Source organism: Jaculus jaculus, chromosome 1, assembly GCF_020740685.1.
Source record: "Jaculus jaculus isolate mJacJac1 chromosome 1, mJacJac1.mat.Y.cur, whole genome shotgun sequence".
Lineage (NCBI taxonomy): Eukaryota > Metazoa > Chordata > Mammalia > Rodentia > Dipodidae > Jaculus > Jaculus jaculus.
The window spans coordinates 182024843-182040567 of NC_059102.1; the positions used below are offsets into that span (position 1 = coordinate 182024843).

The 15725-nt window shown below is 44.1% G+C and overlaps 1 protein-coding gene across 5 annotated transcripts in view; it reads right to left on the reverse strand.

The window, feature by feature from the left end:
* Ext2 (exostosin glycosyltransferase 2) overlaps nucleotides 1-15725 on the reverse strand; it is a 204339-nt gene that overhangs the window by 3100 nt on the left and 185514 nt on the right. For all 5 annotated transcript variants that reach the window (XM_004657176.2, XM_045159197.1, XM_045159185.1 and 2 more), the window contains exons 11-13: nucleotides 8410-8553; nucleotides 5245-5373; nucleotides 3647-3729 (exon numbers count right to left, since the gene is read on the reverse strand). In XM_004657176.2, coding sequence (XP_004657233.1) covers nucleotides 3647-3729; nucleotides 5245-5373; nucleotides 8410-8553 — 356 coding nt within the window. The remainder of the gene's footprint in view (nucleotides 1-3646; nucleotides 3730-5244; nucleotides 5374-8409; nucleotides 8554-15725) is intronic.

The following is a 15725-nucleotide window of genomic DNA, read 5'->3' on the forward strand; positions in this document are numbered from 1 at the left end:
TGTCCCTATACTAGCGGGTGGACAAGTTCAAGTAAGCTAGTCTTCAGTTAAGACAGCTAGTAACTGGAAACTCAATGAAAACACTGCTTTACACCAGTGCTGCCTGCGGCCATGATGCCCTTGGTCCAAATGAACAGCTATCAGTTATTCTGGTCCTTTTATTTGGTACACAGTCCTCTGTTGACTTCTCTTTTTAAAAATAACATTTGTATTTACAAGCATAGACAGAAGAGATGAGACACAGAGAAAAAGATAAAGAAAGAAAGAGAAAGGGAGGGAGAATGGGTGCACCAGGGTCTCCAGCAGCTACAAACAAACTCCAGATGCGTGTGCCACTTTGTGCATCTGGCTTTACAAAGTACTGGGGAACAGAACCTGGGTCAGTAGGCTTTACAGGCAATGCCTTAGCTGCTCAGCATCTCTCCCGTCCTCTTCTGGTTAAGAATAGGAGACCCTGGGAACAGATGTGGAGCATAAACACTACTCTTCTACACAGCTGAGGGCTCTGACCCCAGACTCCAAAGACAGGACTAAACCAGGACACCCAGCCCCCAACCCCAACACATGTTCAGATGCTAGTGAAGTAGTTACCACCACAACCATTTTGTGAAAAGTGTGTGTTCTGTAAGGGAACTATTAACGTAATGTCATCTCTGTGCCATCTAGGATGGCTTTAAACCATGTCCTCCTCCTTCAGTCTAAAAGCCCAATACCCAAATTCAGTGCCTCAACCTTTAATCCAAGTAGTTTTGCTCACTAATTTCAAGACTAATTTTCTTCTACCCCCATCAAAAGCTTTCAAAGGAGTAGTGTACCTTTCTATCCTATACTCACTAACTCACTGTACCACCTTCTGGTTTCATCACTCTCTGACATTGATTTTCAAGGTCATAAATAACATTTAGCTCAACCCCCACCTCAATCTGCATCTCCTTTGCTGCTTGGGGCACCACAGACCCTGATTTTTTCTTATTTTTACTTATTCTGTCTCTCAAATATAAGAAATTTCTCAAGATTCTGCCCTTGGCTTTTCTATAGTCAACTACTGTGTCTGGGCTGGTAACTTCTGAACATTTATCTGTACTTTAACCTTCTTTCTAAATTTCATTTCTAAGTGCCTGATCAGTATCCAAACTGACACAAACAGGGCAAAGCCCTCAGAGCCACCCCACCATTCTTTAGTGTCTCCCATGATTAGTTTCTTGTCCTCAACCATTACACTGTCTAAGGGACAAGCATGCCACCATCTGCCTCCCCCACCATGTATACTATTTACAATTACAGTGTGAGAGGTGCCACCATTTCTCTTGACTCAAAAAGACAAGTTATTTCTGCCAACTCCTTTCCCACAATCTCTTATACCTATCTAGGGGCCAACAAAGCTCTGGCTCATCTTTTGGAAAAAATCTTATACAATATAATTTATTGCTTTCTTATTCTACATGCAGTTTAGCTCAAAGCTTCTAACTCATCTTCTTTCTCTAATCTCTTTATTATTCATTCTACCCTCTGTACTATTTTCAAGTTAATCGCAGAGCAATTCTTTTTTTTTTTTAATTGTTTTTATTTATTTGAAAGCAACAGAGAGAAAGAGGCAGAGAGAGAGAGAGAGAATGGGCACACCAGGGCCTCCAGCCACTGCAAATGAACTTCAGACGCATGCGCCCCCTTGTGCATCTGGCTAACGTGGGTCCTGGGGAATGGAGCCTCGAACCAGGGTCCTTAGGCTTCACAGGCAAGCACTTAACCGCTAAGCCGTCTCTCCAGCCCTCAGAGCAATTCTTTGATCTGGTCAGCACCCTCAAAAACCTTCGATGGCTTACTAGAGCCCAAAGGGAAAAATATGAGTTCCTTAACTGGGGTTTCAAGCCTTATACAGTCTGGTACTAACAGACCAGCATTCTATGCTTTAGTCAAATGAAAATTTCTTCATGCCTGCCAAATAAACCTTGAACTTGCTGATCTGATCTCACAGTTCCCCTGACCTCTTCATCTTGCCCAGAGTGACACTGGTCGAGGTTCTGGAGATTTCTGAAGGCTCACTGCAAGTGCTATTATTTTAATAAGATTATTCTGAATAACCCACCTGGTAAGAAGATTCCTTTCTTATTGCATTTCCCTTTGGGGACTTACCACAAACAAATGTGAATCAGGTTCCACAGGTATATAAATGTATGCACACGTGTTTGTGCGTATGCATGCTGTTGGTGGCAGTAAGTATAGACCGACAGAACCTGATTCAAGCCTCTTTTACCTTCACAGGTCACTTCCAAAGAAGTAGCCTTCCTCACTCTGTTCAGGGTGTCATGATATTTGTATCTACCTCAGCTTTCTGTCTCAGTGGTACTACAGAAGTCACCTGACCTTACCATGAACTTCAAGGCCACTATTAAGTCAAGTTTTGTCTTGTACTTCCTTTCCCTGTACCACACCCTCCAGGTTAATGCAGCCCAACAGCCATTTAGCTTAATGCTATGAATTTTCCCTAACACCAAGGATGAGGAAGAGTTAAATGACATTTCATGTTCTTTGGTAGAACTGCAGTTGGGGCTGCTTCCAAATGATTTACTGTGTAATATTTACAATATTTCCAATATTACTTCCAAAGTCACAAGAATATATAATTTCACATTAACAGTTGGTAAAAATCATGGCCTTTTGGTATGACATTAATATATGGGAGAGATAAGGAGATTATTTAGATAGTTAGAGGGAACAAAGTATAGAAGGACCTAAGGGCAAGCAAAAACTTTCTACAAGAAAAAAGTCCTCTAGGCTTGAAGGCTTTTATTATAGCTTATAAATTTCAGAAAAGAATTCCACAAGCAGATGCGCATGTGACCTGTGGAAACATGAACTGGAGGTCTTGTTCTAAAAGGGTTACTGTGACATTCTCAGAGTGCAGCTTGGTCCCTTGACAACAGAGATGATGGGGTGTCTGAGCATGCAGTTCTGAATGAGGAGTGGCCTCCTAGAAGAATTAGATTGAAACTTAGAAAGTTGGGGACGCTGAGGGTCCAAGAGGGAATTAGTGGGCCAAATACAGATTCCAATGGTCCTGAGGGAAGACACGCTGTCCTACTTCTTTCCCACTGCCCTGAGCCCAGAATTACACCCCACACATGAGTGCGGCTGTGGAGGAGCGGACAGAGCTGAAGTAGAGGGGCTGTTTCAGAGCTCCCTGCTGCCTGCAGCCTACACAGCTGGCTTTCAAGCCTGCTCTTGGCAGGGGCTTTAGTGGTGTCAGCAAAGGCAATTTGCCCCTGATGGGTTGGTTTAATCCCTTCTCATCAAGCTGTGCTGTAACACCTTGGGAAACAACCCAGTTTCCCTGGAATTAACTAGCTTCCACTCCAGTGACTACAGACAGTTAACTACTTAGTCCATATGGAGAATCTGGATTCTAGAAGTTAAGGTCAGCTACATTTTTAAGACCCTTCCAGCCATTACAAATCGAGTGAGTAGCATCCCAAATTAATTCTTTGGGTGACCTGGGTTTGAACTAATCCAATTCCCATAGTATAAAAGGAGGCAGCTATGGCTATCAGCTGCTGTCCTTACATCTCTAACAAAGTCCTGTAACCAGCCCAAAGCAGGAAAAAAGGATCAGGGAATAACTCAGACTTCTGTTTGGAGGCTCCCTTACCTCTCTACCATGTGTGTCTGGTCCAGTGAGAGCCCATCAATGGCTGTACATTCAGGACACTTGAATTTCTTTCGTGGGGTCACCTGCGAAAAACACAACATATGTGGCTGTTAGTTCCCAGGACACCACTCTCCATGCTTCTGTGCTGCAAGCTGAGATGCTGCATGCACACATACACGTGCATGTACGTACACATGTGTGTGTGCGCGTGCACACACACACACACACACACAAAAACTCATACACCTCACCATTCCTCCACTCAATCTGGGCTGCCTTAGCCAGTGGCAGAACTCACAAGGGCCCAATAAAAGAGGCTTGGAGGGCTTTTCCTTCTGTAACTGGAAAGAAGTGGTGATGACAAGCTCCTTAATTCCTGTTTAATGACTGTTTTCTCACTGCCAAGGTCCTTGTATAAACACCATTTGTTCTTGCAGCCATAAGGGCGATGAAATACAGCTTCCCATAACTTTCAGCATAACCTTAGTTCCAATAGGCAGCCTTTCTCCTTCCCTCCACTAAGGGCGAATACCGGAGCTGCACCGTGCTCATGAAGACGCCAGCTCATTTTGCGAGTTCCTCTAGTCAGGGAAAAAACTCATCCCTCACTCTGAATCCTTTTCCCTGACTCCCTGCAACCCTCTCAAACTTTAAACTTCCAGTGATTTTTCTAGCAATCCCAGAGAAGACTACTTTGCAAAGCTAGTGGAGACAAGTAAACAGGGAGAGAGAGGATGGAAGGGAGAGAACACTAACCAAGGAGTGGCTGAGATATGCAAGGCTATTCCAGAAGAAGCAGCCACAGGCAAGTGCATGGTGGACAACAAATGTGGGGCTAGAGGAAGAGAGCCCCTCAAAGCCAGCCCTCATAATTTATGCTCTTCCACTTCCTATAGCCCATTGCTCACAGAGTCGCTTAAAGAGCTGGGGCACAGGACAAGACCGGGCAAGACAGTGTGCTCCTCTCTTTTCTGGGCACTGTGTTTCACCATAAGCACGTAGTGAGATGCCAGCCACATTTTCAGCATGAGCTTTGGAGGTCTCTGATCCTTCCAAGCCAATTCTAAGAGGACTTTGGCATGGCCTGTTTTCACACACAGATTTCTAAGCAAGAAGGTGCCAAGGTCAAAATGATTCACTTGTATACAGAAGTGGGCTTCCTCCACCCATTTTGGGACTGGATTTGAACAAACTCTGAATCTGAAGAATAAATAGGTGCCTTTTGGGGTCCAAAGACTTCCCATAGGATACTTTTGTATGCTCATCTTTTAGTATGTTATGAGAAAGGTACTTCCTACCAGGCACGGTGGCGCATGCCTTTAATCCCAGCACTCAGGAGGCACAGGTAGGAGGATTGCTGTGTGTTTGAGGCTACCCCGAGAGTACACAGTAAGTTCCAGGTTGGCCTGGGTTAGAGCGAAACCCTATCTCAAAACACAAAAACAAAACAACAAAGAAACAAACCCCCAGGTCTAGATAACTGTAATTGTGCAAGTATCTGTGCACTCATCAAGGCCGATATTTTGAAGAACATCTGTGGTTCAGAGAATACAGCCTGGTTCAAGGAAGCCAAGCAAGTGAGTAGCAGAGCCTCTTACCTTGATGACTGCTTTCCCTGTGACATTAGCTACCAGGAAATTCATGGCAATGTCTTCACAGTTCATATGAGCATCCACCCAGTTCTTGATATCCCCAGGCATTTTGTAGGTATACAAGTAATTGAAATACTGTCATGTGAGACAAAAAGAAGAAACAATGTGAATAGCAATTCCCTTTGGACGACATATCAAGGACAACTTGTTGGTGTAGGGGACCAGATTAATCACAAGGCTGTATCATTGGAAAAGGCCAGAGGAAGTCAAGTGGCCAAGTGCCTTTAAAATTAGCCATTCCTTGCCAGGCATGGTGATGTATGCCTTTAATTCCAGCACTCAGGAGACTGAGCTAGGAGGATCCTATGAGTTCATGGCCAGCCTGGGCCTACAGAGTGAATTTCAGGTCAGCCTCGGCCTTTGTAAAAAGTGTGTGCTTTTAAAAAATTATTTATTTATTTGAGAGAGAGAGAGAGAGAGAGAGAGAGAGAGAGAGAGAGAGGCAGACAGAAAGAGAGAATGGGCATATCAGGCCCTCCAGCCACTGCAAACAAACTCGACACATGAGCCCCCTTGTGCATCTGGCTTATGTGGGTCCTGGGGAATTGAACCAGGGTCCTTAGGCTTCACAGGAAAACGCCTTATCCACTAAGCCATTTCCCTAGCCCAAAAGGTATGTGCTTTTAAAAGCTGAACAAAACTGAGGCCATCCTGAAACTACCATAGTTTCCACAAGTGAAAAGAAATTAGCTGGCACCACTCCTTCATGATCGTTTATAGTCAGTAGAAAAGGCATTGCTCGAATCAGCTAAAGGGCAGTACCTCGTGCCCAGGGTTTGCCCAAGTCCTCATTTGTAAGCATAGCTGCTGTGCGCTTGCAACAGGTGCTTAGGTTAGACACATCTCAGAACTGAGGGCTGTGTTTAAAATAAACCCTTGTGGCTTTAGACCCTGTAGGGTGTTTGACCATTTATATTTTTAGCACTGTAATTCTCTCCCCTGTTTACTGACTTTGATAATTACTCAGGTTTGTGAAAAATTAAAAAAAAAAAGAAAGAAAGAAAGCTGCCACACAAAAGAAATTAGGTGGGTATGGTGGGGCACATCTTTCATCCCAGCACTCAGGAGGCAGAGGTAGGAGGATTGTCATGAGTTCAAGGCCACCTTGAGACTACATAGTGAATTCCAGGTCAGTCTGGGCGAGAGTGAGACTCTACCTCAAAAAGACCAAAAATAAAATAAAATAAAATAGAAAATAATAGGTCAAAATCAAACAAACATACAGCTGGGCATGGAGGTGCACCCCTGTAATCATGGGAAGCTGAGATAGAAGGGCAGCAAGTTTAAGGCAGCCTGGGCAAGAGCAAGACCCTGCCCCCTAAAACAAAACAACACACACACAGATAAGAGTATACACTCTACTATGAGAAATCTCAAGAATTACAGGATTTTTTGTTTGTTTTGCTAAGACCAAAACCCATTTCTCATTCTAGAATCCTAAAAGCTATGAAAGCAATAGTGACAAGCTCACAACCAGCAACAGATACAATGTAGGTCAATGAATCATGCTGAGCTGAGTAGATCTGTCTCTGGGCCTCAGTTCCTCATGTTACTGCTGATGACAGACAGGGTTATTATTGTTCAGTTAACCCACATACTCCCAGGGAGAATGCATGGTGAGACGGATACTTGAAAATCAAAGGCATAGTCTCCAACCTCTCCCTAATAAAAACAAATCAGAATCATGAAAATATGATTCTCAGGAGAAAGGGCTGACAAATATACAAAAGAAACTGCAACCTCACCTGTAGCCAAGTCACTAAGGTTCATTTTTTAAAAAAAATTATTTTTGTTTATTTTTATTTATTTGAGAGTGACAGACAGAGAGAGAAAGAGGCAATTAAGAAAGAGGCAGTTACAGAGAGAGAGAATGGGCGCGCCAGGGCCTCCAGCCACTGCAAACGAACTCCAGACGCATGTGCCCCTTGTGCATCTGGCTAACGTGGGACCTGGGGAATTGAGCCTTGAAATGGGGTCCTTAGGCTTCACAGGCAAGCACTTAACCGCTTAACCATCTCTCCAGCCCACTGAAGTTAATTTTTTAAGTATATTTTGTACAAAAGTAAGACAGTCAGTTTCATGTTTTGTTGGTAGCACAAGCAATATATGAAATACATATATATATCTGAAAAAACTCCAAATGTTCATTCACTTTGATCTAATTCTACTTCAATGAATCCATCAGAGAGGCTAAGGGGATAAACAGTAAAGAAAAGGATATTAATCAGTACTTAAGTATTAGATACCAAGTATTATCAAAAAGAACAAAAACTAGAAACTTAAATATCTAGTGATATAGAAATAGTTGTACATGATTTAAGGAACATTAACATTACCACCAATTATGCTTTCAAATAATGTTAATGAAATATTAATAACATGAGAAAATGCTTGCAGTGCATGCTTTAAGAAAGTAGGCAAATGAGAGCTGGGCAGATGGCTCAACAGTTACTAACACTTGCTACATAAGGATGAGGGCCTCTATGCTGGAGACCACAAAGTTTGACTCCCCAGAACCCACATAAAAAGCTAGACATGGCCACGCACTTCTATAACCCCAGTCTGTAGGGGGTGAGGGGAGACAAGAGTCACTGAGGCTCGCTGACAAATGCAGCTTGGGGCTTGAGGAAGAGACTTGTCTTGAGCTTTGGGTTAAGGGAGATCTTATCTAAGAGATATGTTGTTTGAATGATATGAGGGCCCAACATTCTTGTCTGAACTCTACACACATGCACAGAGGCTGTGCATGTACCCACATATCTCACACACCATACCACACATATTTTCTACACACACACACACACACACACGCATGTGAGTTAATGAGAATATTTACAAGAATCTATGTATATACATAGTTAGGTAAATAAATAAAAACGCAAGCTGAAGACATTATCTCACAGTAATGATTATCTCTAAGTGATACAATGACACGTGGCTTTTCCTCATTTTACTGTTACCAGTTTTTGTATATTTCTATTTAAAAGGAATAATACACAGCATATTTTCTTTGCCTTTGAAGTGGAACATTTTCCCTAAATCCAGCAACAGGTCTGGAAAAGTAAACCAGCAAGTCATTTGGCAGGCCCTCAGTGTGCCTAGTCCCCTCACCTTGTGGTAGAAAGCTGCGCCTGTGAGCACCATGGATACCTCATTGGTCCATTCAGATTCATATTTCCACTTGCTCATCTCATGGTCCCAGAGATGCAAGCGGCCTGGATAGCCCACCAGTCGGTCAGGAAATTCCCGCCACACCTAAGAACAGAAGCATACCAATAATCCACCTCCAGTCCCGACAAGTACACTCTGCTAAGGTGCCAGGAAGGCACAAAAGACCCCCAAACTCAAACTTAAAAACATTTTTAAAAAAAATATTTTATTTTTATTTATTTCTTTATTTGACAGAGAAAGAGGGAGGGACGGAGGGAGAGAGAGAGAGAAAATGGGTGTGCCAGGGTCTCCAGCCGCTGTAAACAAACTCCAGAACTCCAGACACGTGGGCCCCCTTGTGCATCTGGCTAATGTGGGTCCTGGGAAATCGAAACTGGGTACTTTGGCTTTGCAGGCAAATGTCATAACCACTAAGCAATCCCTCCCTCCAGCCCCCAAACTCAAACTTATACAAACCAAGGACAGAGCAGACTTCCAAAGCTGCTCACTTTAGTGGATGCCGATTCCCCTGCCAATATTCAGAGACAGAAGTGGGTTCTGCTTTCCTCCAAGACTTCCTGGGTATGCTTGGAAGTTTCCACTAATGAAGACTAAAATGTGATCAATGAAACAGGTTTTTTTTTTTGATGAATGCGTAAGAGGAAAAAAATGCAGCTCTGCAACTCAACTGCCTTGTTTCATATAAGACCGGTGACTATGAAACATTAGTCTTCATTTCTTTAAAAAACACATCCATTTTTCCTGAGTACACAGCCATTCACATGACCTCATTGAAGCCTATAATGATCCTATTCTTGGGCTGGAGGGATGGCTTAGTGGTTGAGGCACTTGCTTGCACAGCCAAAGGACCCAGGTTTGATTCCCCAGGACCCACTGTAAGCCAGATACACAAGGGGGTGCACATGTCTGGAGTTCATTTGCAGTGGCTGGAGGTCCTGGCAAGCCCATTCTCTCTCTCCCCCTCTCTGCCTCTTTCTCTCTCTCTCAAATAAATAAATAAAAATAAAGTTAACAAATGATCCTATTTTTGGAAACAATGAGAATAGACACCAGATTTCTGTTTGGACAGGTTCTTAGAGACAGTGTTGTACTAAGCAGATGGTAGCATTCTGGGGTACCTCTGGTACCTTCCTCCATGCTTCTGTATTTAGTTTGGCCTTTAAAAGTGAGGAGGTACATACTTCTTGTCAACTTTCAGCAGATGTCTAAATAAATAAGGGAGTTCCCAAAGGTCCCAGTCAGGCCCCGTTCACTTCAGGAATCTTACCCAGCTTCATCAATTCTAATCCCAGCTCTAATCTCATGATCTCTGATTTTATGTTTAACTCTGAATGCTGCTGAGAGAACTCAACCTCTTCCTATCTCCACCTGGATAAACACTGGGCATCTCCAACCTACTGTGTCTGCTCTGGAACACTGTCCTCCAAGCAGGAAGGCTGTTGTGCCTTTAACCAGAGCAGCTGTGACTGCCCACAACAGATCATCTCAAGACGAGGCCTGTTGAAATTCCATTAAAGGTGGGGTGGGGAGGGCCATTAGTCCCTTACCTAAGGTGCCAGCCACTCCCTTTTCTCTGTACCACCCTCCTGGCTGGCTGTCATCCCACTCCAGCTGCATGTCTTGGGAAGTACTAGAATACACAGGAGGTGGAAGCTTTCAAGAAGTCGACACTCACACTGGGGTGACTCTTCCTGTGATGCAGCTGTTTTGGGGTCACTCAAACTCCTCTAAGTAGATACATTAAACCCACTGGTTCACCAAGATGGACTTGGAAGGAATTTTTCCTTTGTAGGTTTGTCACAGAGGCTCTATGTAGAGCCAGTAGACACTTGTTCAAGACTTTCTTTAAAAAAATGTATTTATTACCTGGACGTGGTGGTGCATACCTTTAATCCCAGCACTCAGGAGCAGTAGGAGAATCACAGTGAGTTCCAGGCCACCCTGAGACTACATAGTGCATTCCAGGTCAGCCTGAACTACAGTAAATACCTACCTTGAAAAATGAATAAATAAAACTAATAAATCTTTAAAACTATATTTATTTATTGGTAAGCAGAGAGAGACAGAAAGAGATAGAAAGGCTGTGGCAGGGCCTCTAGCCACAACAAACAAGCTCCAGATGTATCTGCCACTTTGTGCATCTGGCTTCACGAGGGTACTGGGGAATGGACCCCGGTTGTCAGGCTTCACAGGCAAGTGCCATAACCACCGCACCATCTCTCCAGCCCTCAAAGAGAAGTTTTAATTCTGTGTCTCCAGACACATCCTGAGTTCTCTCAATAATGACCAGCCACCTGCTCCAATCCATTTACTGGGAGCCTGCCTTTACCCCGGTGGTTTGATTCAGGTGTCCCCCATAAACTTAGGTGTTTTGGATGCTAGGTTCCCCAGCTGATGGCAATTGGAAATTAAGGCCTCCTGGAGGGAGTATATTGTTGGGGGTAGGCTTATGGGTGTTATGTGTTATAGCCAGTTTGGCACACCCTCCTGTTGCTGTGGTCCACCTTATGTTGGCCAGGTTGTGATGTCCACCCTCTACTCATGCCATCATTTTCCCCTGCCATCGTGGAGCTTCCTCTCAAGCCTGTAAGCCAAATAAACTTTTTTTTCCCCCAGAAGCTGCTCTTAGTTGGGTGATTTCTGCCAGTAATGCAAACCTGACTGCAAGAGTAAAGTGGTACCGAGGAGTGGGGTTGCTGCTAAACACCTAACTGTGTGGCTTTGGCCTTTTGGAGATGATTTTCAAGAGGAATATGAAAGGATTTGAAACCTTGGCCTAAGAGATGCCTTGCAGAGCTGTAAGTACAGCTTGAAGGACTATTCTGGTCTGAGCTGCAAGACCTGAATGTAGTAAGAACTATGGACTGTGAGGTTTGGCTTATGAAGGTGAGAAAGAGCTTTGCTTGGATGGACTAACAGTTGTGTGAGAAGCTTGCTGTTACGCCCAGGTCCTGAGAAGTTGTGCAGGGTTGCTTTGAGCAGAAATGAACTGGTGTGAGCAGAGGGATATGGCACAGAAAGAAAAATCTTTGGGTGGACTGTTGCCTGTTCAGCTGCAACCTTTGAGACTGGGCTAGCTGACCTGCACAGGAAGAATGTCAATTCTTTTGAAGGGGCCTGAGTGTTAAAGGAGTGTCCTGTTCTTCAAAGTCTGCTTTATCCCCCCTGGATTAACAAATTGGCATCCTACCTGATATTGTGGAGTAAAAGAAACACAGGAGAGAGAGGGTCATTGAGTTTGCAATACAGTCTTGTGGTTTGGAAATGGCCATGGGCTTTGTGAAGCAGGTTTTCCTGGTTGCCTGCATGGAGGCCCCACGGGGCCATGAGGATGAACTGTGGATTGCAGCGGAGACCCAGTGGAGATGCTGGGACCACAAGATGGCTGCTAAGGAGAGCTGTGGGCCCTAATGAAGTTTTCCAGGTCTGTGAGTAGCCTAGCTGGAGGGGCGGAATTGGAATGCCAGAGATTTGTTGCTGGTTAGAATTATCGTACTTGGAGATTTGTCACTGGCTAGAGTTGTTGGACTTGAAGCTACAGAGTTTGTTGTTTGCCCTGGTTGGTTTAAATCTTGTATCGGTTGAATGTTTCTTTGCTATGCCCAATGCCATCTTCTGCAATGTGAATATTTGTTCTGTGCCGTTATGGGTTTTTTGAGGTTACTTTTTGGTATTTTGGCTCAGTTAAAAGATCTTAGACTATGGGGATGTTATGAACATCATTGGAATTGATAAAAACTATGGGACTTTTAAAGTTAGATGAATGCATTGCATTTTACATCATGTATGGTTATCAGTTTATAGGGGCCAGGGGCAGAATGTGGTGGTTTGATTCAGGTATCCCCCATAAACTTAGGTGTTCTGGATGCTAGGTTCCCAGCTGATAGAGATTTGGAAATTATTGCCTCCTGGAGGGAGTGTATTGTTGGGGTGGGCTTATGGGTGTTATGCCCAGTTTCCCATTGCCAGTGTTTGGCACACCCTCCTGTTGCTGTGGTCCACCTTATGTTGGCCAGGGGGTGATGTCCACCCTCTGCTCATGCTATCGTTTTCTTCTGCCATAATGGAGCTTCCCCTCGAGCCTGTAAGCCAAAACCGATCTCTTTTTCCCAGAAGCTGCTCTTGGTTGGGTGATTTCTACCGGCAATGCGAACCAGACTGCAACACCCCTCATCCTACTCACAGATCTCTTTGCAAGTCCTGCTGGCTCCACCCCTGACCACTTCCTACCATTTTTGGAGCTCCACCCACCATCGTCTCTCACCCAGATCCCTGTGATAGCCCTAGCCTCCCAACTAGTCTCCTTTTGGCCACCCTTGCCCTTCCAAGCCATGGCTTGTGTGGCATCTCCAAAAGAGTCATTTCTAGAAGAACAACAAAGTGTTCTTCATGGGGAAATTCAGCCACTGAACTCTTTCCTGTTGCTTTATAATTATTTCCATTATGTATTTACCTACATATATACAGAGTCTTATGATCATATGCCAGAGCAACCAATGGCTTCCCCACCATGTAATGGAGCTGAGTCTGAAGAGTGCCTCATTGCAGTCCTCAGCACACAGTGAGGGTACTAGCAACAAGAGCCCTCCTTCTTAGCTTGCTAGGACTGCTGTAACAAAGAACCACAACCTGGGAGGAGGCATGCTTGGAGTTTTGGAGACTCAGAGATAGAATCCAAGTTTGTCAAGAAAAGACACAAATTAATAAAATTAGAGATGAGAAAGGTAACATCACAACAGATGCCAGAGAAATTCAAAAAATCAGAGGGACATTCTATAAAACCATATACTCCACAAAGTATGAAAATCTGAAAGAAATGGATGATTTCCTTGATTTATATGACCTACCTAAATTAAATCAAGATGAGATTAATCACTTAAATAGACCTATAACAAGTATGGAGATCCAAACAGTTATCAAAAATCTACCAACTAAAAAAAAAGCCCAGGGCCAGATGGGATTCACTACTGAATTTTCCAGACCTTCAGGGAAGAACTAACACCATTGCTTCTTAAGCTTTTCCATAAAATAGAAAAAGAAGGAATCCTACCAAATTCCTTCTATGAAGACAGCATCACCCTGATACCAAAACCAGGCAAAGATAGAACTAAAAAAGAAAATTACAGACCAATCTCCCTCATGAACATAGATGTAAAAATTCTCAACAAAATATTGGCAAACAGGGCTGGAGAGATGGCTTAGCAGTTAAGCGCTTGCCTGTGAAGCCTAAGGACCCCGGTTTGAGGCTCGATTCCCCAGGACCCACGTTAGCCAGATGTACAAGGGGGCTCACGCATCTGGAATTCGTCTGCAGTGGCTGGAAGCCCTGGCGCCCCCATTCTCTCTCTCTCTCTGCCTCGTTCTCTGTCGCTCTCAAATAAATAAATAAAAATAAGTCAAAAATTAAAAAAAATATATTGGCAGGGCTGGAGAGATGGCTTAGCGGTTAAGCGCTTGCCTGTGAAGCCTAAGGACCCCGGTTTGAGGCTTGCTTCCCCAGGTCCCACGTTAGCCAGATGCACAAGGGGGCGCACGCATCTGGAGTTCGTTTGCAGTGGCTGGAGGCCCTGGCGCGCCCATTCTCTCTCTCTATGTGCCTCTTTCTCTCTCTCTCTCTCTCTCTCTCTCTCTCTGTCGCTCTCAAATAAATAAAAATTAAAAAAAATATACTGGCAAACAGAATACAAGAATATATCAGAAAGATCATTTACCCTGACCAAGTAGGCTTTATCCCAGAGATGCAGGGATGGTTCAACATACGCAAATTGATAAAAGTAATACATTATATAAATGGACTGAAGGACAAAAACCATATGATCATGTCATTAGACGCAGAGAAAGCGTTTGACAAAATCCAACATCCCTTCACGAAAAAATGAAACAATACTTTTCTATCTCACAAAGATTACTACCCAAAGTCCTCTGCTTCCTTCACCTCTTACCACACTCTTGCTTGTGGTCTGATTGTGACTAGACTGCATGCTTTCCGCTCTAGCTCTTTCTTCTCCTTGATTCCAAAGGCTTGTTTCTTCTCATCTACTAGGCCTCTGCTAAAGTCATCTACTTCAAGAGGCCCTCTTGGTCCTTCCCATCTAACACAATCTACAACCAACCACTGTTCAGCACATACTTGGAACCCCTTGCTTTCTTTAGCAAGCTTTCATTTTTTTTTTTTTTTTTTTGCTATTTATTATTTACTCATCTCTGGGGGAATTTCAACTGGATGAGGAAAAAGACTTATTCACTCTGGCATCCCAATGCTAAAGAGCAACGTCCAGCATACCACAGCATTCCACACCACTGCTGACTGCACAAAGGGGCCGAGAAGGAGACCTGCGCAGAATGGATCAACAGTTATCACCAGCAACAGCATGGTAGCCTTGTGTGCTGAGCATACACTGACAGCTTTTCCACAGACTGGGGGAGGGGTATTTGCTGAGTCGTTGCATTGTCTCTATCTAGTCGTCCTCCACTATCTCCATGACTTTTTGGGATGTGTGACCTGCCTGCCTCTTTGGCATGGTCTGCCATTACAAGAAAGGCTTTCCTTTGTATGACACCAGCATGCCTAACCAGACTCTCAGACCACGAGCCTCGGCCTCATTAAGACCATATTCTAAGCGACAGAGCCATCCTAATGGCTGTAGACAAATGAGTCCATGACAGACGTTTCCCTGGATGCGTAAACTGCTGCTGCTGTAGCTGTTGCTCTGGGGTTTGTATTTCAGTAGATTAAAATAATATGATGCTGTTACAGTTTTATGGAGGCAGGGCTGCAACAGTAATGTGAGCCACAACTTGTGCTGGTGGGACTGCCAGCTCCTGTCCTCCACTCCACACAAGTGCCTGCAGCCCATCCCAGGAGCACTTCAGCGGAGTTCTGCAGCTTCTGAGGGCCCCAGAGCACAGAACTACTATCAGAGATGGTAAGGCGGAGGTGGGGTTGGGCCATGGCACTTCTGCAAGGGGTGGCAGTTGCTTTTTCTATTTTCTTACATCAATTGAACTCTACATCCCATGCAAATGAAGTTCTAGTTGGGCTCTGAAGGGACTCTTTTGTAAGTGCCCCTCCCCCACCTTATTTGCAATTGAATCACCATCATCCTCATCTCCTTTTATTATTATTACTCAGCTCAGTTTTAGGGACAAATGCTGTTTAGATTTTACAAAGGATTCTTACTGCTAGCTAGAGACTGGTGACACTGAGTCATGGAATGTCAAACTATGCTGCACTGAAAACTTCGAAGGTGTTCTGA